The sequence below is a fragment of the Ursus maritimus genome, unplaced genomic scaffold (assembly GCF_017311325.1).
Source record: "Ursus maritimus isolate PB19 unplaced genomic scaffold, ASM1731132v1 scaffold_20, whole genome shotgun sequence".
Taxonomy (NCBI): Eukaryota; Metazoa; Chordata; class Mammalia; order Carnivora; family Ursidae; genus Ursus; species Ursus maritimus.
Window position 1 is genome coordinate 47,954,067 of NW_024424453.1, and position 24,255 is coordinate 47,978,321.

General features: G+C 39.4%; 1 protein-coding gene across 4 annotated transcripts in view; it reads left to right on the plus strand.

The window, feature by feature from the left end:
• The window catches only part of ULK4 (unc-51 like kinase 4), a 596,079-nt gene that overhangs the window by 207,247 nt on the left and 364,577 nt on the right, over positions 1-24,255 (plus strand). For all 4 annotated transcript variants that reach the window (XM_040636925.1, XM_040636927.1, XM_040636926.1 and 1 more), the window contains 2 exons: positions 8,536-8,587; positions 8,691-8,835. In XM_040636925.1, coding sequence (XP_040492859.1) covers positions 8,536-8,587; positions 8,691-8,835 — 197 coding nt within the window. The remainder of the gene's footprint in view (positions 1-8,535; positions 8,588-8,690; positions 8,836-24,255) is intronic.

Sequence of the window (24,255 nt, forward strand, 5' to 3'; positions counted from 1 at the left end):
AGACCAATGTGAAAAATTAAGATTGGACCACGCGTGGTTTGAAGAGTGCTGTATTGGTGGTTTGCATGGGGTCCAGCCAAGAGCCCTACTCAGTCTGACGGGGTCTGGAGATGATTTTTGGAGGAGGCGATTTTATTCTTGGACTAAATCTTGAAGACAGGTAGGATTTAACTCCTGAGTGGGCTCCTGGATGAGGAGTGGGCATTCCGGGCAGAGAAGTGAAATAATTTTGTGAGTCATTTTAAGGTTTCTCCCCGTATTATTTTGAGATACTTAGAGTAATTTACTTGAAAATACTTAATCATAGAGGTATTAAATTATATGCATGAGTCGGTTTTAATGTCTGCCCTAGGGAAGGTTAGTTTGTCTGTGAAATATGCTGTCACAAATAGACCCTCAGGAGGTGGTTGGTTAGCATTTGAAAGACCCTAATCAGAAGTTCACACCTGTGAAGTGTCTTTATCTTGATGACACTTTGTTAGAAGGATTCTTCTCTTTGGTGAAATGGCTCCATTTTTAAAGATCAGTGTATTGGCTGGAAATGATGGGCAATTCTTGTACCTTGGAAGGGTACAAGAATCCAGTGAGCCCAGCAGGGTGGAGTTCTTGGCATCCGGCTCTGGTTTGTTCCTGCCTTGGCAGTCTGGTGAAGTCTGTGAACTCATTCTCGGAAAGATGTTTTTTAAATACATACGGTATCCATCAAAATCCTAGAGGAAAACGTAGGCTGTAACCTCTTTGACATCGGCCACAGCACCTTTTTTCATGACACATCTCCAAAGGCAAGAGAAACAAAAGAAAAAATGAACTTGTGGGACTTCATCAAGATAAAAAGCTTCTGCACAGCCAAGGAAACAGTCAAAAAAACTAAGAGGCACCCCACGGAATGGGAGAAGATATTTGCAAATGACACTACAGATAAAAGACTAGTATCCAAGATCTACAAGAACTTCTCAAACTCAATACACGTGAAACAAATAAATCAAAAAATGGGCAGAAGATATGAACAGACACTTTTCCAAAGATTACATACAAATGGCTAACAGACACATGAAAAAATGTTCAAAATCATTAGCCATCAAGGAAATTCAAATCAAAACCACACTGAGATACCACCTTACACCAGTCAGAATGGCAAAAATAGACAAGGCAAGAAACAACAAATGTTGGAGAGGATGTGGAGAAAGGGGATCCCTCCTACATTGTTGGTGGGAATGCAAGTTGGTACAGCCACTTTGGAAAACAGTGTGGAGGTCCCTTAAAAAGTTAAAAATTGAGCTACCCTATGATCCAGCCATTGCAATACTGGGTATTTACCCCAAAGATACAGACATAGTGAAGAGAAGGGCCATATGCACCCCAATGTTCATATCAGCATTGTCCACAATAGCTAAATTGTGGAAGGAACCGAGATGCCCTTCAACAGATGACTGGATTAAGAAGATGTGGTCCATATATACAATGGAATATTACTCAGCCATCAAAAAGAACAATTTCACAACATTTGCAGCAACATGGACTGCACTGGAGGAGATAATGCTAAGTGAAATAAGTCAAGCAGAGAAAGACAATTATATGGTTTCACTCATTTATGGAACGTAAGAAGTAGGAAGATCAGTAGGAGAAGAAAGGGAAGAAGAAAGGGGGGGTAAACAGAAGGGGGAATGAAGCATGAGAGACTATGGACTCTGGGAAACAAACTGAGGGCTTCAGAGGGGAGGGGAGTGGGGAATGGGATAGGCCAGTGATGGGTATTAAGGAGGGCACGTATTGCATGGTGCACTGAGTGTTATGGAACTTTACATCAAAACTAGGGATGTACTGTATGGTGACTAACATAATAAAAAATTATAAAAAATAAATACATAAGGCAAAGTAAATAAACTGCATAGGGATATATAGGAAACCATTTGTACTGAAATACAGGTATCAATATATTTTTAAAAAAGAACAAATTCGCCCCTCTGCTGGGCCCAAGTAATCATCAATCCTGTGTTTCTAAGAGCTTTTTTCTGGGGTTTTCCCCCACCCAGCCATGCTCTGCTGCCTCACTTTGAGCACCCTTGGAGCTGTGGTCTTTTATTTTACAGTAGTCCCCCTCCGTCCCTCTGTGCATGAGCGACCCTGACCTCTAGGGATTTGGGGCCAGAGGCTAGAATTTTGCTCAGTTTGTCATCATGAGCCAATCTGCTCTCTCAGTTTAGAGTTGCTTTCGCAGCTCTGACTGCCATCTTGTAGGTTATATATCCAGGTTTTAAGGTTCATCTGGATGTTTTCAAAATAAATTCAGGTAAATTAAATATCTCAAAAAGAAAAAAGAAAAAGGCCCAAGTCTTCATATGGATGGGTCGCTAAGCCTGTAAATCTAACTCTTGGCAGTTACTTATTTCAAGGTCAGCGGTAACAACAAAATACACCTTGCCCTCTGCTAGGAAACTCTGGCTCACCCACACATTCCAATTTATGTAATGCTAGTTATTTTACATTTGTGTTCGTTTCCCTTCTAGCCCGTAGTAGCTGTTAAGTTTTGAGAGTGGTAGTGATAAAAATCCCCGTACCTTCATATGGCAAGCTCATTGAAATCATTTCTCTTTGTGTGTGTGTGTGTGTGTGTGTGTGTGTGTGTGTGTGTATTTATATGGGTCTACTTATACTTAATATTTGTAGAAATGTTGAGATGTATCAGTTCTACAGATTTTTTTCTTGCATTTTGTTGAGAGTAGATAAGTAACCCTTCTGATTTGTATGGGAATATATCTAAAATGGTTTATTTTCTTAGATTTTTATTGTTACATTTTCTTTGTATTTTCTGCTAAATTCTACTCCAAGAACTAAATATGTTTCTTTGCTCTATGCTCCAAAGTAATTAACACTTTAAAACTTTAATTTTCATCTGTTCTTTTTTGCTTGAATCATTGATGTTTAATTTTAAGTGAGCATTTTGCCAAAGGAATGTGGTCTTTTCCTTGTTAGGATTTGAAAACCAGTGATCTTTTCCTTAAAACTATTTATTATTTTGATTTATGTAGTTGTTGAATAGAATATATATAAAACGGATGAAACTGTTTTTCAGTTTTTATCTCCCTTGCCTTGCTCAAATTGGTAAGCATCCAGACATTTTCAGTGTAATTTTATTTCTATTTTTCAGTGTGTGTCTTTATGGGTAGTTTTCATTTGATAATGTAATCAACTGTCATTGTTCAGCAAAAATATGAATTAAAGGTGAATAGTCAAATAATCTTCTGCATTGTCTTGTAGTTTTCATTTACGTATTATAGCAAGCATTTTATTTCTTCATTATCCATCCTCTACCTGATATTTCTTCTAAAGGATCATTCTCTATTGGAAGGATTAAAATTTGTATCATCCTGGAATACAATTATAATTGCCTTCAGTCATTCAAAGGAAAACTGTTAATTAAAAAATTGAATGATATTATAATGAACTAGATTTCTTCTTTTAAAACTGATGAAATATATTTTTAATACTGAAATTTACATTTAGTGTGTATTTAAGATTAAGGTATTGTTTCAGGCTACATAGTGTTATGCCGTCTGGATCTTTTCTCAAGTTGATTGCTTTAATGAAATACAATGATGAGAGATTTACCCATTCTATTTTTGAACTCTTGAAATCAGATCTTCAATGAGGATCTTTGATTGTGTCACATGACGTGAAACTGCTGGGTTGTAGGGTGTGTTCATCTTCAGCTCTGGTTGGTGCCGTGAAATTCGTTGTTGTGCCAATTTACTTATTTACTGTGGTATGTGAGTACCGATGCCCCCCCCCCAGTTTTGCAAGTTCTTGGTATTAATGTGATTTCTTAACTGGATATATGTAAATCGGTATCACAGTGTTCTAATTTTCATTTCTCTGATCATTAGTGGGTTTGAGTAGTTCTGCCATATTTGTTGGCTGTTTGGGTATTCTCTTTTGGGAACCACTTGTTCCAGTTTTAGGGATTGTTCATCTTTTTCCCGTTGATTTTTTTTTCTTGTATTCCACGTATTAATCCATTGTCAGGTATGGAGATTGTAGAAATTTCTCCTAGCCAGTGGCTTTTCTTCTCATTTTGTTTATGGGGACTCATCTGATACAATTTTTTTTATTTCAATTTATACTTTTGAGAGGTTATTTAAGAAGTCCTTTCCTACTTTAGTATCATAAAACTGTGCTCTTATATTTTCCTTTAAAAGCCTTTCTTTTTAACGGTTAGATCTTTAATACTCCTGTAATCATTTTTTTTTTGTATTCTCTGGTATTTTTTTTAACCAAATAGATAGCTAATTATACCTAAACCTTAAACGAATAGTCTATATGTTTTTGCACTGTTGCTAATGCTCTCGCTTCCTTTTGCTGAGTTTCCATATGCGTCTGTTTCTGGCCTCTCCAATATAGTCTATAAATCTCTTTGTCTAGCCCTATGCTTGTACCACTTTATTTTCTTTACAGTAAACCTGGAAACTTCGTAGGGTAAATCATCCCTGCCCATGATTTCTTGAAAATTCTTTATTATTCTTGTTTCTCTTCTGTTGTTGAAACCAGCCTCTGTGCTCCAGAGCCAAAATGTAACACAAAGGAGAGTTGGTGTATAAAGAAGGAAGACAGTTTATTACTTTGCTATAGTAGGCTAATGCCTCCAAGGCTACAAGCCCATCCAGGGTAAAAGGCTGAGGGGTTTTACAGGAAAATACAGGATGTGGGTGGTTCCAAGAGGAATCTGATACACATTCTGCCAGCTGTCTTCATCATGTCAAGGTGGTCTTATGATTAGCACTGGTGCGGCCACCCGAGTCTCGATTATTAGTATACGTTGGGGTGAGCGAGATGTCAGTATCGATACTGAGTTCCTGGAACAAAGGATTCTACAGAAAAACTAGTGAGGGGAAGGGAGAGGCTTCAAGAATGAGAAAGAGGAAAATTTACTCAGAGTCAAGCCTTGCTCAAACACTAGTGTGTCCCTCTAAATTTCCATCCAACTTTCTGTTTCTATAGCAGTATCACTACTTTCCAAATACATTATGGAATCAATATGAGGAGTTCATGAAAACCTCCTTGGAATATACATTGGAATTATGGATTAATTTGAAGAGAGTTGACCTCTCTGAGTCTTCTCATCAATGACTATATGTTACCTTCATTTGTTTCTTCTCTGATACAGAAATATGAGTTTCTGACCTACATCATTTTTCTTCTCTCCGAAGAGCTTTTTTTTTTTTTTTTAAAGATTTTATTTTCAAGTAATCTCTCCACCCAATGTGGGGCTTGAACTCACAATCCCAGGATCAAGAGTTACATGCTCCTCGGACTGAGCCAGCTTGGTGCCTCTCTCTGAAGAACTTTTTAAAACATTTCTTGCAAGGCAGGTCCACTGGCAGGAAATTTCTTCCATTTTTGTTAGTGTGAGAAAACCTTTATTTCTACCTTTACTTTTGAGAGATAATTTCACTCAGAATTCTAAGCTGGTGGTTTTTTTCTCTCAACTTGGAATATTTCACTCCAGCATGACCTGTCGGGTAAAATGAACTGAGATAAATGAGTCTTTAGTGTGAGATTGTATGTGTGTGGCTTGAAGCCAGGTTCTGTTCACTGTTTGCTGAACCTGTGGTTTCAGAGGGTAAAATTCCTTCCAGCATCCTTGTTTTTGTCTCTCCTATTGTTTTGGGTTTCCCTAATAACTCCTTCTGACATAAAACCTGTGTCTTGCAACTCTCTCAGTTGTAATCTGTTTATTATACAGGAACCTTGTGGATGTTGTGGTGGGAGGGGAAGCATACCACAGTCCTATGGTTAGATTCCTTCTGTGAGCCTGTGCGTTGGTCAGCGACCTTCACAAGTACTTCTCAGTTGTTTCCCCCCACACGGGAGATAGGAAGGCTTGGAGGTGCTAGAGTTCGGTTTGTCCTTTGCAGGTCATTTAGGTTCTTCTTCTTCTTCTTCTTCCTTTTTTTTATGCTGTGTTAGTCACCATATAGTACATCATTAGTTTTTGATGTAGTGTTTCATGATTCATTGTTTGTGTATGACACGCAGTGCTCCATGCAATATGTGCCCTCCTTAATACCCATCACCAGCCTATCCCATCCCCCACCCCCGTCCCCTCTGAAGCCCTCAGTTTGTTTCCCAGAGTCCATAGTCTGTCATGGTTCATTCCCCCTTCTGTTTACCCCCCCTTCGTTCTTCCCTTCCTTCTCCTACTGATCTCCCTGCTATTTCTTATGTTCCATAAATGAGTGAAACCATATGATAATTGTCTTTCTCTGCTTGACTTATTTCACTTAGCAGAATCTCCTCCAGTCCCATCCATGTTGCTGTAAATGTTGGGTAATCGTCCTTCCTGATGGCTGAGTAATATTCCATTGTATATATGGACCACATCTTCGTTATCCATTCGTCTGTTGAAGGGCATCTCGGCTCCTTCCTACCCAGTAGTGCAATGGCTGGGTCATAGGATAGCTCTATTTTTAACTTTTTGAGTGACCTCCACACTGCTTTCCAAAGTGGCTGTACCAACTTGCGTTCCCACCAACAGTGTAAGAGGGATCCCCTTTCTCCACATCCTCTCCAACGTTTGTTGTTTCTTGCCTTGTCCATTTTTGCCATTCTAACTGGCGTAAGGTGGTATCTCAGTGTGGTTTTGATTTGAATTTCCCTGATGGCTAATGAGGTCAGTTAGGTTCTGGTAAAATAGTGTCCCCTGTGTCCAGGCCTTTGTTGAGGAGAAAAGAATGCTCTGAGCATGTTTCAGAGTGGTTAATTTTTCCTCCTTCTGCTGGCAGCATGGGGGGGGGGTTCCTCTGATTTTCACCTTATGAATCTAGTGGGGATTCTGGGCAAGTGGGGGCTCCACTAAGGCTGGGCTCTAGGAATATTTATCCCCCAAGCTCAGGCTCCAACGATTAGTTACCGTTCCAGTTTTTGTACCAGTTGCTGGCTCCAGTGGCGATTTATGCTCCTCTTAAGTTGTGATTCTCTGTATTTGCCTGGTTCTTCAGTGTTTGGGGCAGCAGTTTGTTCTGTGATCTAAGTTCTCTGATGTTTCTGAGAAGAGTTGTTGATTTTGTTTAGCAATTTTCTTGTTGTAAAGATGTTTGGGACAACTTCCAAGGTTTTTTCAGAAGTCTACCAATGGTGATTGTACCTGTAAATATTTTCTACCTGTTTTTCTGTAGAAGTCATAATATCATAGATACCTTATAATTTTATTGCTCTTGTAGATCATATCTTAATTATGTTATTTAATTGGTTACTGTAGGCATATAGGAATATTGTTGATATTTGTTTATTCATCATCTGTCTGACGATCTTGCTTTTTGACCGTGCTTAACTGTTTTTCAAACTTGAATTGGACACTTAGATCATTTATGTCAGTCCCACTTCTTTAAAACCTTTAAGATAGGGGTTGATCATGTTGATAGGTGTTCAGAGTAGGATATATTTCTTTCCTTTGCATGGTTTTTGCTTTTGACATCATTGTGAGTTTAGAGCTGTCAGGATTCCTTAGTAGAGCATGACATCTATGCTTTGAGTGATGTGACATCACTTAATGGAAGAGGATAAACAAAACATCTCTGGTTCTTAAGGTTCTTGCAAAAATATCAAGATATATAGAAGCTTATTACATAAGGTAGAGCTGGAATAGGTTCACGCTGATGGGCCACTACTCATGTGTGGAGATCTTTACCTGTGTTGAGCTTCCTTTCATTGGTTTGGACAACAAGATGGTATTGGTGGGCTGTGACCAGCTTCTCCTGCCCTTTTATCAGTGTGGAGAGAACAAATACATATTTCAGGGTCAGGAATAAATTCAGTTGTAAACAATAGGAGTTTTGCTTATTGTTGCCAAAATTGTTCATCAAACGAAGGAGTAGGTTTCCAAATTAGATTGTGGAAATGATTTGTCCTTTCTTCATTGTTTGTTTTTGCCCAGGGGAATAATTTTGTTATTTTGGAGTAGGTTTCAAACCATATTTGATTTTGCTCTGTGTGAAATAACGAGGAAATCCTAGAGGTGGTTTGTGTAGTGGATTTACATCTTTTGAATCAGTTTCTAAAAACACCCAAGATTAACTTGTCATGGCTCTTTGATGTATTTAATAAAGCGTGAGGATTGGGTATCTCCTTTTCCCCCAATATTTTGATTGTGTACTTTAAACTTGAGTAATGATCACCAGCTTATATATATTAATTTGGTGGTTTAATGTCAACCCATGCCAACCAGATTTTATGTTATACAGTAAAGTTCCTTTCGTAAAGTCTGAAGATTTGATAGATTACTGTTTTGATGATCATAATGTCATTTTGACCTGAGGACTTTTTCAGAGTTAAATGAGCTTGGTGGCTTATTAAATGTCACGCAGAGTTTAAATCCAGAATACATTTAGCTGTTGATTCCCCCCCCTCTTTTTTTTTTTTTTTGATTTTCCCCCTCTTTTGATTAGTGATTCTGTCAGTGCAAAAAGCACAGATAGTAGTTAATAACCAGTTTTGTGATTTAAAAAATTGGAACCAAGTCTTTTATGTCTTTTCTTTAAGGTTGTTGATTATATCCTGCCACCCTTGGTGTCCTTGGTTCAGAGCCAAAATGGTAAGTGTGACCACATCAACGAGAATGCCACTAGGTACACATTCTGTTTTCATTCCCTCTCCATGTACTCACATTCTTGGCATTTTTTTTTTTCCCTTTCAAGTGGAGTGGAGACTCTTCAGCTTGCGGTTGCTCTCAGAAACCACATCTCTACTCGTGAACCAGGAGGTTGGGGATGGCAAGAAGGAGGCAAATGTCAACTTTGACAGCAATCTGCTGGCTCTCATTAGAGACGTCTTACTTCCCCAGTAAGTCACACGTGCTGCATTCATATAGAGAAGTGTAGAATGTCCAGGATGCTTCTGTCAAATCAGGTCCAATGATGGAGTTGGGGTCTCGGTGTCCTGTGCTACTATACTGCATAGATCCCAGGAGAATCCATTTAGAGCCTTAGCTGTGTTCCCTAAGGCCCATGACTCTGAGGTTTTGCAGATTTACAGGTGTTCTGTCCGGAGGGGTAAGGTTTATTATTCAAGGTCAACATTACAGGACTATTGGAACATGCAATCGGGACGTTTCCTGGCTCTGCTCTGAAATAATAGAGATGGAAAGAAATCTTCCTTCACCCCAAACTCTTGGAATGAAAATTAAGCTTATTTACAAACAGGGTATTTTGGTGGGGGGGAGGTGTGGGTGGGTGGGTGGTACTAGAACAAGTAATGACTATTAATTAACAGAATGGGGTGTTATTTTTTTCCTTTGACTCCACGGTTCACGTAGCAAACACACAGGAGGATGACGACTGAGAGGACCCAGTGCAAATGTGTGAAACTCTAAAACGACATCTTATAATTGAGGGACATTGAAGTTTTCTTTGCCTCACCGTGAGTCTTATCAAACAGAAGTACAGGGCTCCCTTGTTTTATTATGCTTTGCTTTATTGTGCTTCGTGGATGTTACATCTTTCACAATTGAAGGTCAACCCTCCGTTGAGCCAGTCCGTTGGCACCATTTTTTCCAATAGTATTTGCTCACTTCGTGTCTCTGGGTTACAGTCTGGCAATCCTCACAATGTTTCGAGCTTTATTATTTTATTTGTTATGTTGATCTGTGATCAGTGATTATGACTTGCTGAAAGCTCAGATGACGGTTAGCCTTTTTTAGTAATAAAGGTTTTTTAAATCAAGGTACATGCATTTTTTTTTTTTTTTAGACATAATGCTGTTGCACACTTAATAGACTATATAGTATAGTGTGAATTAACTTTTATACAAGCTGGACAACCAAAAAGTTCATTTGACCTGTTTTCTTGCCGCATTTGCTTTGCTGTGATGGTCTGGGATGGAACACACAATATCTCTTAAGTATGCCTGGAACTGAAGTTGAAAAACGTATGCCAGCTATCACTGTTAAAGAAAATTTTTACAGAATTCAGCAGATGCTGGATTGCATGTCCTGGACCTGTGTGCCTGCCTACTCACGGCTTCCTTCAGGGCCCAGGCTCTCTGAGCTCAACAGGGTTTCAGGAGTGGCAGTTTCACCAAATGCTCCCTTCAGTTTGTCGTGCTTCCCCAGATCACCGGCTCTCGTGTAAGACAAAATTCATTTCCACACTATATAGACGCCAGATCTGATTATATTCCGTAGCACTCAACCACTCATCGTCGGTTTAGGAAGGTTCGTCTTAGGGGGTGCGTGGCCAGTGTGTATGAGCCCTCTTCCTGCAGAGGGGCCTGTCGGGACTGCTTGGAGCTTGATCTGTGATGGCTTGGTTTCCAGAGCCAGACTCTGTTTCTCCTATCCCTGCACTGCTGCCGTGGGTTTCGGGGAGACTCCTGGTCATGAATGTGTACTGTAAGAGTACTTTTGATACCCAAAGTAAGGAAGTGGTTATCTATAGAAGAAAAAAATTTAAACTTTCTCATGCGAGAAACTATCAGTAAATGTATTTTTGGCTCCCTTTGTTATCTCTGAGTGTGTATGTTTGTACTCATATGGGTAAACATAAGATTAGAACCTTCTCTCAAGGGATTAATTCATGCTTTCAGTGCCATCTTACACTTCTAAACCATATGTAATTATATGCATCTTTCTGATAAGAAAATGCCTACAAATATATTTTTTGTGAAAAATGCAATTTTTGAAAGATGTACTTTGGATATCTGCTGTCTAACAGCTTGTAGAGAAGCATTTCTCAGGACCTGAGATGTGCCCCCATGGTAGAGACAGGATTTCCTTTAACAGGACTTCACAGGTTACTTAAAAAAATTTTTTTTAAATTTATTTTTATTTAAGTTCAATCGAGATACAATGTATTATTGGTTTCAGAGGTAGAGGTCAGTGATTCATCAGTCTTATACCCAGTGCTCTTACATCCTGTGCCCTCCTAATGCCCATCCCCCACCCTCCACCCCTGCAGCAACCCTCAGGTGGTTTCCTATGCTTAAGAGTCTCTGATGATTTGTCTCCCTCTCTGATTTCTTCTTGTTTTACTTTTTCCTCTCTTCCCCTATGATCCTCTGTTTTGTTTCTTAAATTCCACATTATCAGTGAGATCATATGATAATTGTCTTTCTCTGATTGACTTATTTCACTTAGCATAACACCCTCTAGTTCCATCCACATCATTGCAAATGGCACGATTCAGGTTTTTATTGATGGCTGCGTAATATTCCATTGTATATATATCTTCTTTATCCATTCATCTGTCGATGGACATCTGGGCTCTTTTCTGTAGTTTGGCTATTGTGGACATTGCTGCTGTAAACATTGGGGTGCAGGTCCCTCTTTGATCACTGCATTTGTATCTTTGGGGTAAATACCCAGTAGTGCAATTGCTGGGTTGTAGGGTAGCTCTATTTTCCACTTTTGAGGAACCTCCATACTGTTTTCCAGAGTGGCTGCACCAGCTTGCATTCCCACCGACAGCGTAGGGGGGTTCCCCTTTCTCCACATCCTTGCCAGCATCTGCCGTTTCCTGAGTGGTTAATTTTAGCCATCCTGACTGGTGAGGACTTCACGGGTTACTAATAGCTGGTTAACACCCATGCAAATTTGAAATAAAATTTCTTCCTATCTGAAGTCTGCCCACTTTTGGAAGAGTTTGTAAAATGAAAAGTGTTAAATCTATAATTCCGTGCTTTTGTTTTACTCCTCTGAGCTTGAATAAATACTGTGTACTTCCTGTAATGTGTATCTTTACTTTTCCCAGAGATGAGGAATTACAGAGGAAAATACAAACGAAACCACATGGCAATTCAAGAACAGAAGTAACGTAGATGAGTGCAGGTTTTCATTAAGCAATTTGAAATCCACTTTAGATAATATTATGAAATTGGTTGGGATATGGTGTGCGGACACTTTCAAAGCTGACTGACTCTGACGTGATGTGTAGATCTTGGCTCTACATTTCATTCTCTTGGCCTCAGTTTTCTAATCTGCAGAATGGGGACAATAGGGTCTAACTCAGAAGATAGTTGTGGGGATTAAATGGGATGCCTCTTATAAAACAGTACAGTATGTGGGGCACGGTGAACTCTTGACAGTAGTAGCACTGGTACATTATTATAATCTCTCCTAGTAACCTTTAAAGGCAGATCGTGATAGTACAATAATAGTAGTAATAGTACATACTTCAGAGATGTAAAGTGGCCATTAAAATAGGTATTGCTGATTGTGCCTACCCGGCATATATAGTAAGGGCTCAGTAAATGTTAAATAAAACTTAAAAATGAAATCTAATGCATTCATTTAACCTTGACTAGAAAACTAGAAATCTTGATAACTCTTGGTGATTATAAGCTTAGAAATGCTAATCATAGAAAATTCATGTTCTTCATTGAGTAGGTAAATATATGGCTTAAGAATTATGAGAAATCTTAAAAAAAAAGAATTATGAGAAATCTTGCCATTTGTGACAACATGAGTGGACCTAGAGGATATTATGCTAAGTGAAATAAGACAGAGAAAGACAAGTACCATATGGTTTCACTTATATGTGAAATCTAACAAAACAAAACAATTAAACAAAACAAAAACAGCCTTGTAGATACAGGAAATAAACTGTTGGTTACCCGAAGAGGGTGGGGAGGGGGGAAGGGGCAGGCGAGATAGGTGAAGAGGGTTAAGAGGTATAAACTTGCAGTTATAAAATAAGTTACATGGATGTCATGTACAGCTTACAGAACATCAATAATATTTTAATAACGTGACAGATAGTGGTAACTAGACTTATCTCAGGGATCATTTTATAATGTACAAAAATATTGAATCCCGTGATGTACACCTGAAACTAATAAAATTTTGTATGTCACTTGTACTTTAATAAAAGAATTGTGAAGTTTCTACAGTTTATAAGAGTGACATGGTATCGGCTTCAGTTTGGCAAATGCACATATTAACATCCACATTTTTTTTTTAAAGATTTTTATTTTATTTATTTGACATAGAGAGAGATAGCCAGCAAGAGAGGGAACACAGGCAGGGGTAGTGGGAGAGGAAGAAGCAGGCTCCCAGCGGAGGAGCCCGTGTGGGGCTCGATCCCAGAACGCCAGGATCACGCCCTGAGCTGAAGGCAGACGCTTAACAACTGAGCCACCCAGGCGCCCCATAACATCCATATTTTTAATTTTATTAAAGTTTTCTTTTTTTTTTTTTAAAGAGTTTATTTGACAGAGCACAATCAGGGGGAGCAGCAGAGGGAGAGGGAGAAGCAGACTCCCTGCTAATCAGGGAGCCCAATATGGGGTTGGATCCCAGGACCTTGAGATCATGACCTGAGCTGAAGGCAGATGCTTAACTGACTGAGCCATCCAGGTGCCCCATAATTGTGTTTAAGTTTTAATCTTTCTTTGACCTTAATACTTTGGCTAAAGCCAAGGGGATAGGCTTTTCATGCGCATATACTGTAGGCTTCAGTTTTTACACAAAAAGTGTTATATTAGTTAAGACTATTTTATTTGCAAACAGTAACCCTCAAATTAATTTGGAAAATAATCATGTGTTCACATTAGGAGCTTGTGCTGATATTAAATATAGCTGGATTCAGGGGTGTGAGTGATGTCGACAGTCTTGGTGTTTGTGTTTTTCTCACCATCCCTCTGCTCAGCCTACAGCTATGTGGCTTTGTTCTCAGAGAGGCTCTTTCTACTTGGTGGTTAAATGGCTCCTGGGTGTTGATCCTCAGGAAACAGTGGATGTCTTTTCTAAAAGCTTTAACACAATGTTCAGGGAGGACAGTAATTTAATCTTGTTAAATACCATGTAATACCTGTGTTCCAGGTGCTTGTCAGAACTGCTAGTGCTATGAATGAAAACTCAGTTGTAAGAATAAATATCTTATTAAATATTAGTTATGGTTCTCAGAGAAATAGAACTGATAGGATGTATATATAGAGAGAAAGAGATTTACGAAAAGGAAATTTGCTCCCATGACTATGAGGCTGAGAAGTCCTGAGACTGGCAGTCAGCAAGCTGGAGACCCGGAGAGCCAATGGTGTAGTTCTGGCTTGAGTCTGAAGGCCTGAGAACCAGGATAGCTTGTAGGGTATATACCAGTCTGAACGCTGACAGGCTGGAGACTCAAGAAGAGCTGATGTTTCCAGTCCAAAGGCAGCCAAAGAACAATGTCCCAGCTCAAGGCAATAGGACAGAGGAGTTCCCTTTCACTCAGCCTTTTTGTTTTACTCAGGTCTTGAACTGATTGGATGAGGCCCACCCACATTAGGGAGGGCAATCTGCTTTACTTAGTTTACTGACTCAAATGTTAACCTCACCCAGACAGACCCAGAATGATGTTTGACCAAATAACTGTGCTCTTGTGGCCCAGTCAAGTTAACACATAAAATTAACCATCACCCCATGTCTCATAAATATCCTGGGTGGATTGTTTTCGGTATAAATTAATGAATTAATATAAAAGAAGTGTTACCTCTTCGCAGTGCCCTTCTTTTGCTTTCTGAAGAGATGAACTTCAGTTGTAAGTATTTGTTTAGTGCCTTTTCTTGTGAAGAATTATAATACCATGAATAGAGAGGTGGTATTTCAGTTAGATTTTGAAATCTAGATAGGGTTGCGTAGAAAAGCAGTGGGTCTTCTAGGCAAGACTGGGGCACGCAAAAGTGTGGAAGGGGCAGAGTAGTAAGCAGTAATCGGGTCAGCTTATTTCCAGTGGATACCTGCATGGGGTAGTTACATGAAGTGAGCCGGGGAGAGAATGTTTTTTCTCCTAATCAGCTTATTTATTCACTGGTACTAATTGAGTTCATCTTACCCTATAGGCATATTTCTAGTTTCTGGGAACATAATAATGACCAAGACAGGCACAGCCTCTATGGAACATGTGCTGTCTGATAGAGCCAAATATGTCAGACATTAATATTTTTTAACTGAAGAAGTCTGTAAGTCCTGCAAATAGAAATATTTGGTTAAGTATAAATTCAATACCGAAGCCAACTTCCTTCAGCAGTGTGCCTGTGTAATGTTCATAAACCTGCCACAGAACACATGTTCTTTCTGAAACGTTCTGTGTGTTTACTATTCCTTGGCTTTTGAATTTCACAATTCACCCATTTAACTTCAGAAACACTGAATCTTAGTGTTTCTCAATATTTTATGACCTTAAGACACTATTTCCTATGCTTATCCATTACCATCTCCCAGAACTCTTTTGATCACAGTTTTGAAATACTACTCAAGGGCTTTTCCGTTAAGATCAGGAACAAGAAAAAAGATGCTCGCCATTAAAACTTCTTTGTAACATTGCATCATGAGTATTAACTAATGTGATAATATAAGAATATTAAACTCTAAATATTCCATTAGATACATATTGATGCATAACAAATTATCACACACTTAGTGGCTTAAATCAACATCTACTTAGCTCTGTAGGTGGGAAGTCTGACACAGCGTGACCGGGTTCTCTGTTCAGGATCTCACGCCACTGAAGTCAGGTGTCTGCTGGGCTGAGTCCTTGCCTGCAGACGATGGGAGAAACCTGCTTCTGGGCTCAGTCAGGTTGTTGGCAGAATTCAGTTTCTTGTAGTTTGCATTAGTTTCTTAAGGCTGAATTACCACACACTGACTGGCTTAAAACAACAGAAATTTATTCTTTGACAGTACAGGAGGTCAGAAGTTCAAAGTCAAAGTCTTGGCAGTGTTGGTTCCTTTTGGAGGCTCTGAGGGAGAAACCATGTCTCTCTCCTAGCTTCTGAGGGCTGCCAGCAATCTTGGGCTTATAGCAACGTCCACTCCAATCTCTGCCTCCGTCTTCACGTGGCCTTCTCCCCTGTGTCTGCCTTGAATTTGCCTCTGCTTTTCTTGTGTAAGGACATCTGTCATTATGTTTAAGGCTGACCCTGAATTATCTTGAGATCCTTAGTCACATCTGCAAAGCCTCTTCCAAATAGGGTCACATTCACAGGTCCTGAGGGTTAGGACTTGTACATATCATTTGGGGCCATTATTCACCCCGGTACACAGTTATAGGACCAGTCCTTGTTTCTGTGCTGCCTTGTATTCCATTAGGTGCCCACATTTCTTCTCACGGGTCCCTCCATCTTTACGTCAGCAACAGTTGTCAGACCTCCCTCGTGCTTGTAACCTTTCTGAGTTCCTCGTCTGCCATCCACCAGCTTGAGAAAACTCTGCATGTTCAAGTCTGTGATGGTGGCCCTTGGTAGGCTGGGTCTTATGATTAGAATATACTTGTGACGAAATCTTGGCTCTGCCACACTTGGTGCCTGTGTCGTCACCTCCTGTTCCTCTCCTTCCTTCCTTCAGTTTCGCCTCCTCCAAGGTGGTTGGAATGCCACTAACATAACTGATGCACAAGAAAAAGTTTTTTTCTGGGAAGAAAGATAACGATATATACTCAGGAAATTGCTACGATTTCCTTCAGAGAGACAAGATTTGGTTCGGAAGGTTCATGCAGAAGAGGCAATATTTAATGAAACTTAAGTCCAGAGTGACTTCATCAATTAAAATTGGCACCTCTCAGAAGTTTAATATCAAAGTCATTATCAATGAACTGGTAGTATCGAAAGTTGTCTCTTCTCTTGACTGAATGTTTTTTTCTGAGACTTGTTCCACAAGGTGAGGGCATTTCTCTTTCAGTATTTAACCATAAATGGGACTAGATCCTTCACTCAGGAAAGACACCATTGCTCTTCTTGGGAAAGAGGAAAGTTTAATATTCATACAAAGGTAGATCATGTCATTTGTACTGCATTGTGTGATTGTGCATACGAGGTTTAAAGCCCTTCCTTCCTTCCTTCCTTCCTTCCTTCCTTCCTTCCTTCCTTCCTTCCTTCCATCCATCCATCCATCCATCCGTCCATAAATATATATTGAGTGATTCCACTTGCCAGGCACTGGGGATGCTATGGTGGGCAAGATTTGGATCCCTGTCCCTCAGTGCAATTATATTCTAGTGGGTGAGACAACACAGTAAACAAATAAATATATAAGATGATTGCAGTTAATCGTGAGCACTATAAAGAAAAACAAAACATTAAACAGTGTCAGGGGATAGAGAATGATCATAAGGGAAATGAGGAAGGGGCTGTTTCAGGTAGAATAGTGAGGAAAGCCTTTAATGCCAGGTAGCAAGCCATGGGGAAAATCTCTAAGGAATTTGCCTTTGCTAGGCTGGAACTACTTTGCCAACATGTATTTTAGTTTTCATATTTTCTTTTAGCTTTTTGTGTTTTGAAAAGAGATCATGCTGATATAAATGTGCTTACAGTGTTTTTATGACAATATGGCAGTCAGCATTTCTCTCCTGGGGAAAATGAGTATTGCCATTCTTCTTTATAATTCTCTTGTGACCTGTGCAATCATCAGGGCCATAATGACTTCATAAATTATTAAGACTTTGTTTTTTAGAATCTCAGAAAGGGCTATATTTTTTACAAATTAGAATTGTATTTCCTCTTAGAAATTGGAATTTGTTAGTGGATTCCATTAGTGGCAGTACACCGTAGAGCTGTTTATCTGGCTTTGAAATAATATCTGGTAAAAGTTGTGAGCTTGACTACCTGGTGTATATGTTGGTGGCTTAACGGACATCCAGATGGTTCTTTATTGTGTCTTTGTTTCCCTTAACCACAAATATCCTATGTTAAAATAGATGTAAATTGGCCATTTCTGATGGAAATCTGAATTAGAGTATTTCAATTTTAGCTTTTCCTTAGATAATTTTATTTTGCAAATAAAATTTAAATCACAGACATTTTTTTAGCAGAAAGAAGCATCATAACATTCTGCTTTGTTCCTTTTAATCCTTCTACGTTTTGAGTGTCTACCTAAATCAGTGCATTTAGGTACAGTGATCCCTCCTGGGATACAACCTATAGGAATCTGAAGTAGGATAATCTCAGAGTGAAAGTAAGGGTAAATATTCTTGTATCCCTCTGAATCAGGATAATACTGATGCTCTAGTTCTTTGGATAATATTTGGTGAACTTTGAGGGTTGCTTCCTTTTTTTTTTTTTTTTTTTTTTTTAAGCCTTTCAGGCCTTCGTAGTAAAAATTTGCTGTTGGTTTTCTGGAAATCCAGAAGAGCTGAGAGTTTACTATCTGAAATTATGTTTAACAGTCATTTTGAAGTCCTACCTATCTTTCTTTCACTTAAAAATACTAAAAAATATACAAATATATATGTTTATATATGCCATTTGTCTATTTCTCCACCCACTTATGTATCCATTTAACTTCTGATGTACTTAAATACCTATGCATCCATGCAAGACAGCGGAATATCATGTAGAACTCAGGTTCTACAAGACTGAAAAATTCTCAAGATATCAATGCTTTGGTTCATATCCTTCTCAGTTCATAAAATTTTGGAGTTGACTCATGATATCACCTAGTTCAAATTTTGGACAAAACTTACAGAAAATGCCTAAGAGTAGGTTATTTACTCCTTTCTCACAGCCATCTGGTGGGGAGGTCCTTGGCCTTCTCCAAAGGCAGGTTTCACCTCCACGCCTTTGCAGCCTTCTCTTGAGCTTACCCCACACATCTCTTTGCTCTACGCTCTAAGCTTTGAATCCATCTTGCATTCTGTTAAGCTATGCCTTTAAACACACTGCCGTCTTCATATCTTTCCCTTGCTCAAAAACCTTTGTAGAAAGTAACATTAACAGCACTTATCTAGCCATTCAAGGCTCTTCACATTTTGCCTCTTGCCTACCATTTTATGTTAATATCTGCCTGCTCCCCAACATGGTTTCTCCATTTGAGGTGAGATTTACTTAGTACTTTCTGAAATTTCTTCCTTAGAACCTGTCTGTACTGCCAATTCCCAGATACCATACTGGGAATATCTCGTCTATCCTAATATAAGTAGATTACTGTCTTGTAATCTACTTATCTACATCTACATTTATAAATGTACTAAAAATGATTAAATAATTTCCAGTTACTGAATATTTAGGATTTCCCCAGTATTTCATAATTATATATACTGCTGCAAAGCGTCACTTTTCAGGCTACATCTTTGGGTACATACTATTTCTTTTTGTTGACTCTCTAGGGTTGGAATCACTGTAATAAAGTTATATACATTTTTAAGGGCATTTAATATGTTTTGGCAAAGTTTTTTCAGAGATGATGAAGAGTTTATCGTACCACCTTCCCTTTATGAACCTATTTTGCTGTAGCCTTGTTATCTCTTGAATTCCTTTAGATATTAGTGAAGTTGGCCATTTCCCTCCATGCTTCTTGGCCATTTATATTCCTCTTAGGTGGATTTCGTCCACTTTTTTTTTTTTTTTGGTTGGATGTTTATTGGCTTGCAATAGCTTTTTATATATTAAGAATATCTACTCTGTTGTATCAACATTCTGCAAAATTTTCCCTCATTTGATTCATTTATGGTGGTTTGCCATTGAGAAATACTACTTAAAAACTTTGAAGCTCTAAATATTTTTTGATTCATTTCTTATTGTCATGCTACAGAGCACTTCACTCAAGATTATGTGAATATTTACTCATTTAGTATTTTAATGGAAATTAAATTTTTTTACTTAAATTCTTAATTTATGGGTGATACATTTTCATAATATATGCCCTGACCATTCTAACCCCCTTTCTAAGGTCACTCTTTTCTTTTCCAGTGTATGTCCCCTTTATTTCCTTTTAATTTATGTCTATATTCTTGATCCCACAACACTTAATAACTGTTGTTATTTTGTAAAGTAATTCAGCTTTTCATTTAGTGGTATCTTCCTCATTGTACTTCCCTCTAAAGTTCCTTGAATATTCTGGAATCCTTCTTTCCCCTAGAATTCTCAGAGCACACTCCATTGAGATGTAGAAATGTGAATTTGTGGCTTACTCCAAGCAGAGTGGACCTCTTCAAGATGTGGGCCTCCCCTTTCTACCAACAGAATAGATACTTCTTTCCACTTGGCCAAATATTTGGTCACTTCCCCAGAGTAGCTTCTCCCAAAATGCAGAGTTATTTTGATAGCCTCTTTCCACTTCCTGCCAGCTTACCTAATTGGGCACCAGGCACTTAGCAAGATAAGGAAGAGACCATCCCTTGGGTCCCTTAAATATGTGATTTTTAGAGGTGTTCTCTCCTTTGGGATAGATGTGGATTTAGGACAGATGTCTTTTCCTGCTTGGGTTCCAGCTGTTTGGAACCTGGAAAAGACCCTTTATTTGGGAGGATTCTAGAAGTAGAAGAGTGGGGGCTTATGTTAGCGATCTCAGCCTGTACCCAGGCTCAGGGCACTTGGAGGGCTCCTCTCCAGCTGCTCTCCATCAGAATGGGCCGGCTCTTCCCTGGTCACTCTCCTTCCAAGGCTTTTCAGGAGTCCAGACTTATCACTGTTTGGTTCCTGCCAAGTCACATTCAGAGGAGTACGAGATCCAATTACCGTCAGCTCAGCTGCTTTATCTCTGTTCAGAAGACAAGCTTAATAAATCACAGCATTCTTCTGGCTAGTTCTTGCTGACCATTACAAACCTATCTTTGATGAAATGAAAGTATATTCGATATATTCAGTATTTGTATTCTAAACAAATCTATTATTACCCTTCTTTTTCCAGGGGGAGAAAAACATAACAATATTCTTTGGGGAAATTCTTATGCACAGACCGGTACAGGCTTCATCTTTCCCTCCTGTTTCAAGGTTAGATAACCTCAAACAACCTAAGACACTTGAATTTCAGTCAGTCAAGCTTCATCTGCGTGTTCTTTTAAAATGTAGATTCTACATATTCCTGTTAACTCTATTTTAAAATAGTTTGTATTTTCTCAGTCTTCTTGGGATTGTTTATTACATTTCTAACCAGTTGTCCATATTTTCTCTTGTACTTTCCACAAGAAAAGTACAGAAGATTATATGGGAAGCTTTTTTTTAAATTCAAAGGCTTGTGGTCCTTTCCTCAGTGATTCAGCTAAGTCTGGGAATGGGGACAAGGGGAGCCCGTCGTCCAGTGTGTTTGTGTGACTCATCGGAAGCCTCGCATCCCCACTGCAGTTGAAATTCTCTGGCTGACAGTTTCCAAATACTGGTAGGCAGCTGAAGGGTACATCCTCCTCTTATCTGACTTAATGCCTCATTTTAAATTCAGTGCCTCAGTTTCTCTTTTCAGGGTGTGGGCCCTGAAGAGCTAACTTAGCAAGTGTGGGGTGTTCAAGCCCTACATGTTACAAACAGACTGGCCCTTGACCTTCTTCTGGGAGATAGCTTCTGAGCCTTTGGACTATCCTGCCCGATACGAGAGTCTGTGTATACAGGGGGCCTTGAGCCTGCCAGATACTTTATGCTAACAATGTGGATTTTGGTGGGCCCCTTGGGCTATATATAGCATATCAGCTTGACCTCTGGAGGGGCTGGAGACTGAGCAACTAAGGTTGGCTATGCAGACACTCTTTGCCCATGTGACCGACCCCGAATGAAACTCTGGACACTGGGGCTCCAGGGAGCTTCCCTGGCAGGCAGTGTATGCCCTATGTTGTCCAAAGTCTTGCTTGGAGGGAAAGCTTTGTCCACACACCTCCACTGGGAAAGGACAGCTGGCAGCTTGCTCCCGGTCCCGCCTGGACTTTGCCCTATGTGCCTTTCATCTATGCCGATTTTCACTGTAACACACCATAATTGTTAGCATAACAGCTTTTCTGTGAGTCTTCCTAGCAGACCATTAAACCTGAAGGTCGTCTTGGGTGCCCCCAACTTAGGATGTAAGAGCTTTTTATTTTACAAGACTCTTCTAGAGAGGAATAATGATTTCTCTCTAATACGCTGAGTTGTTCCTTTTTTTAAAAAGGGTTCAAACTGGATGTTAAATTTTATGAATACATTTTTATCACCTCTAAATATGCTTCCTTGATTTTTGTTTTATTCATATGATAACACGTATTGTTTTCCTAAATTTGATTTTTTTCATTCCTGAAATTACTTATGCTTAGGTTATGCTGTATTTTTTAATATACTGTTCTCTGATTTATTAACATTTATGATTTTATTATGAATGATTAATATTTTGACTTTTATCTTTGTCATACCTGGGCAACACTTTTAATTGCTATAATTTAAAAATATTTTATAAGAAACCTTTCTAAAATATGGTACTTCCTGCCTCCTTAAACAGAGCACGCTACCCAATTTAACATTTTCTTGACTCACTACCCCCATTTTGAGCATTACGGTGTGTAATGGGCCCTCTGGTCCCATTGAGGTATGAGCAGCTGCTGCTTCTACGTTAAATGCTCCCCAGACTTCTCTCTGTTTAGAGTTCTTGGGTTTCCTTTTTTTTTTTTTTCTATGCCTTCAAGTCTCACTTCTTTCTGTAATAGTCCCTCTCTTCCCTTTACTTGGCTCCTTTGTAATGGCTACGGGATTAGAGGCTGCATAATTAAACTTGTTATAGAATGATTTCCAAAATGAGAGTAAATAGGCTCTGAGTAAGAGCCTGGGGCCCTGTTCTCCAGATGAAAAGCATCCGCTTCATGTCATGGATTTTTAAATATACATTTTGGGCTTGGGGAGATGGCTGACTCCCTTTTTAGCTGTTGGTTGTTCCAGAGAGTTGAGTCATAAAATTAATTGGTTTGTTTGTTCATCTGTTTGTGTGTCCATCCATTTCTCCAGCTGTCCATCCCTTCACCTGACACTTACTTCTTGAGCCCCTCCACAGTGCTGTAGACCAGATGGCCGAACCTGAGTAGGTATGACGCGGTCTGCAAACCAGCGTCTGCCTCACAAGTAACACGGAGGCCCAGTCTGAACTGTGCTGTGGAAGCTTTGAATTAATAAAGAACTTTTATTAATTTATTTTTATTTTTATCCTCTCTGGCAGTAATTTTCATTTCAGATTTTAAAGTTTTCATAGGAAGAATACTGTGCAGAAAAGAGTTAACATAGCAGGTCTGTGGCTGCTCTCCTTAGAAAGGCCTGCTTACTGGGCGACAGGCCGGCCCTCGGCAGGTTGGCATAGTAGAATTTGGCGCTCGGAGTGTTTCCAGTCCCCATTTAACTGCTGGGGGTAGTTCAGGCTGCCTGGGCTGTTGTGCAGACAGCAAGATTTATGCTGAATGTCTGCTTTCCCACTTGGTCGTGATGGATAATCCTTTTAACGTACTGTTGGATCCTATTAGCTAGGATCTTGTGGAGAATTTTGGCGTCCATATTCATCAGGGATATCGGTCTGTAACTCTCTTTTTTGATGGGGTCTTTGCCTGGTTTGGGGATCAAGGTAATATTGGCCTCATAGAATGAGTTTGGTAGTTTTCCTTCTGTTTCTATTCTTTGAAATAGCTTTAGGAGAATAGATATTATTTCTTCTTTGAATGTTTGGTAGAATTCCCCGGGGAATCCATCAGGCCCTGGAGTTTTGTTTTTTGGAAGGTTTTTAATCACTGAAAAAATGTTCAAAATCATTAGCCATCAGGGAAATTCAAATCAAAACCACACTGAGATACCACCTTATGCCAGTTAGAATGGCAAAAAAATGACAAGGCAGGAAACAACAATTGTTGGAGAGGATATGGAGAAAGGGGATCCCTCCTACATTGTTGGTGGGAATGCAAGTTGGTACAGCCACTCTGGAAAACAGTGTGAGGTCCCTTCGAAAGTTAAAAATTGAGCTACCCTATGATCCAGCCATTGCAATACTGGGTATTTACCCCAAAGATACAGACGTAGTGAAGAGAAGGACCATATGCACCCCAATGTTCATAGCAGCATTGTCCACAATAGCTAAATTGTGGAAGGAGCCGAGATGCCCTTCAACAGATGACTGGATTGAGAAGATGTGGTCCCGGGGCACCTGGGTGGCGCAGTCGTTAAGCATCTGCCTTTGGCTCAGGGCATAATCCTGGCGTTCTAGGATCGAGCCCCACATCAGGCTTCTCCACTAGGAGCCTGCTTCTTCCTCTCCCACTCCCCCTGCTTGTGTTCCTTCTCTCGCTGGCTGTCTCTATCTCTGTCAAATAAATAAATAAAATCTTTAAAAAAAGAAAAAGAAGATGTGGTCCATATATACAGTGGAATATTACTCAGCTATCAAAAAGAGTGGTTTCTCAACATTTGCTGCAACATGGACGGCACTTGAGGATATAATGCTAAGTGAAATAAGTCAAGCAGAGAAAGACAATTATCATATGGTTTCTCTCATCTATGGAACATAAGAACTAGGAAGATCGGTAGGAGAAGAAAGGGATAAAGAAAGGGGGGGTAATCAGAAGGGGGAATGAAGCATGAGAGACTATG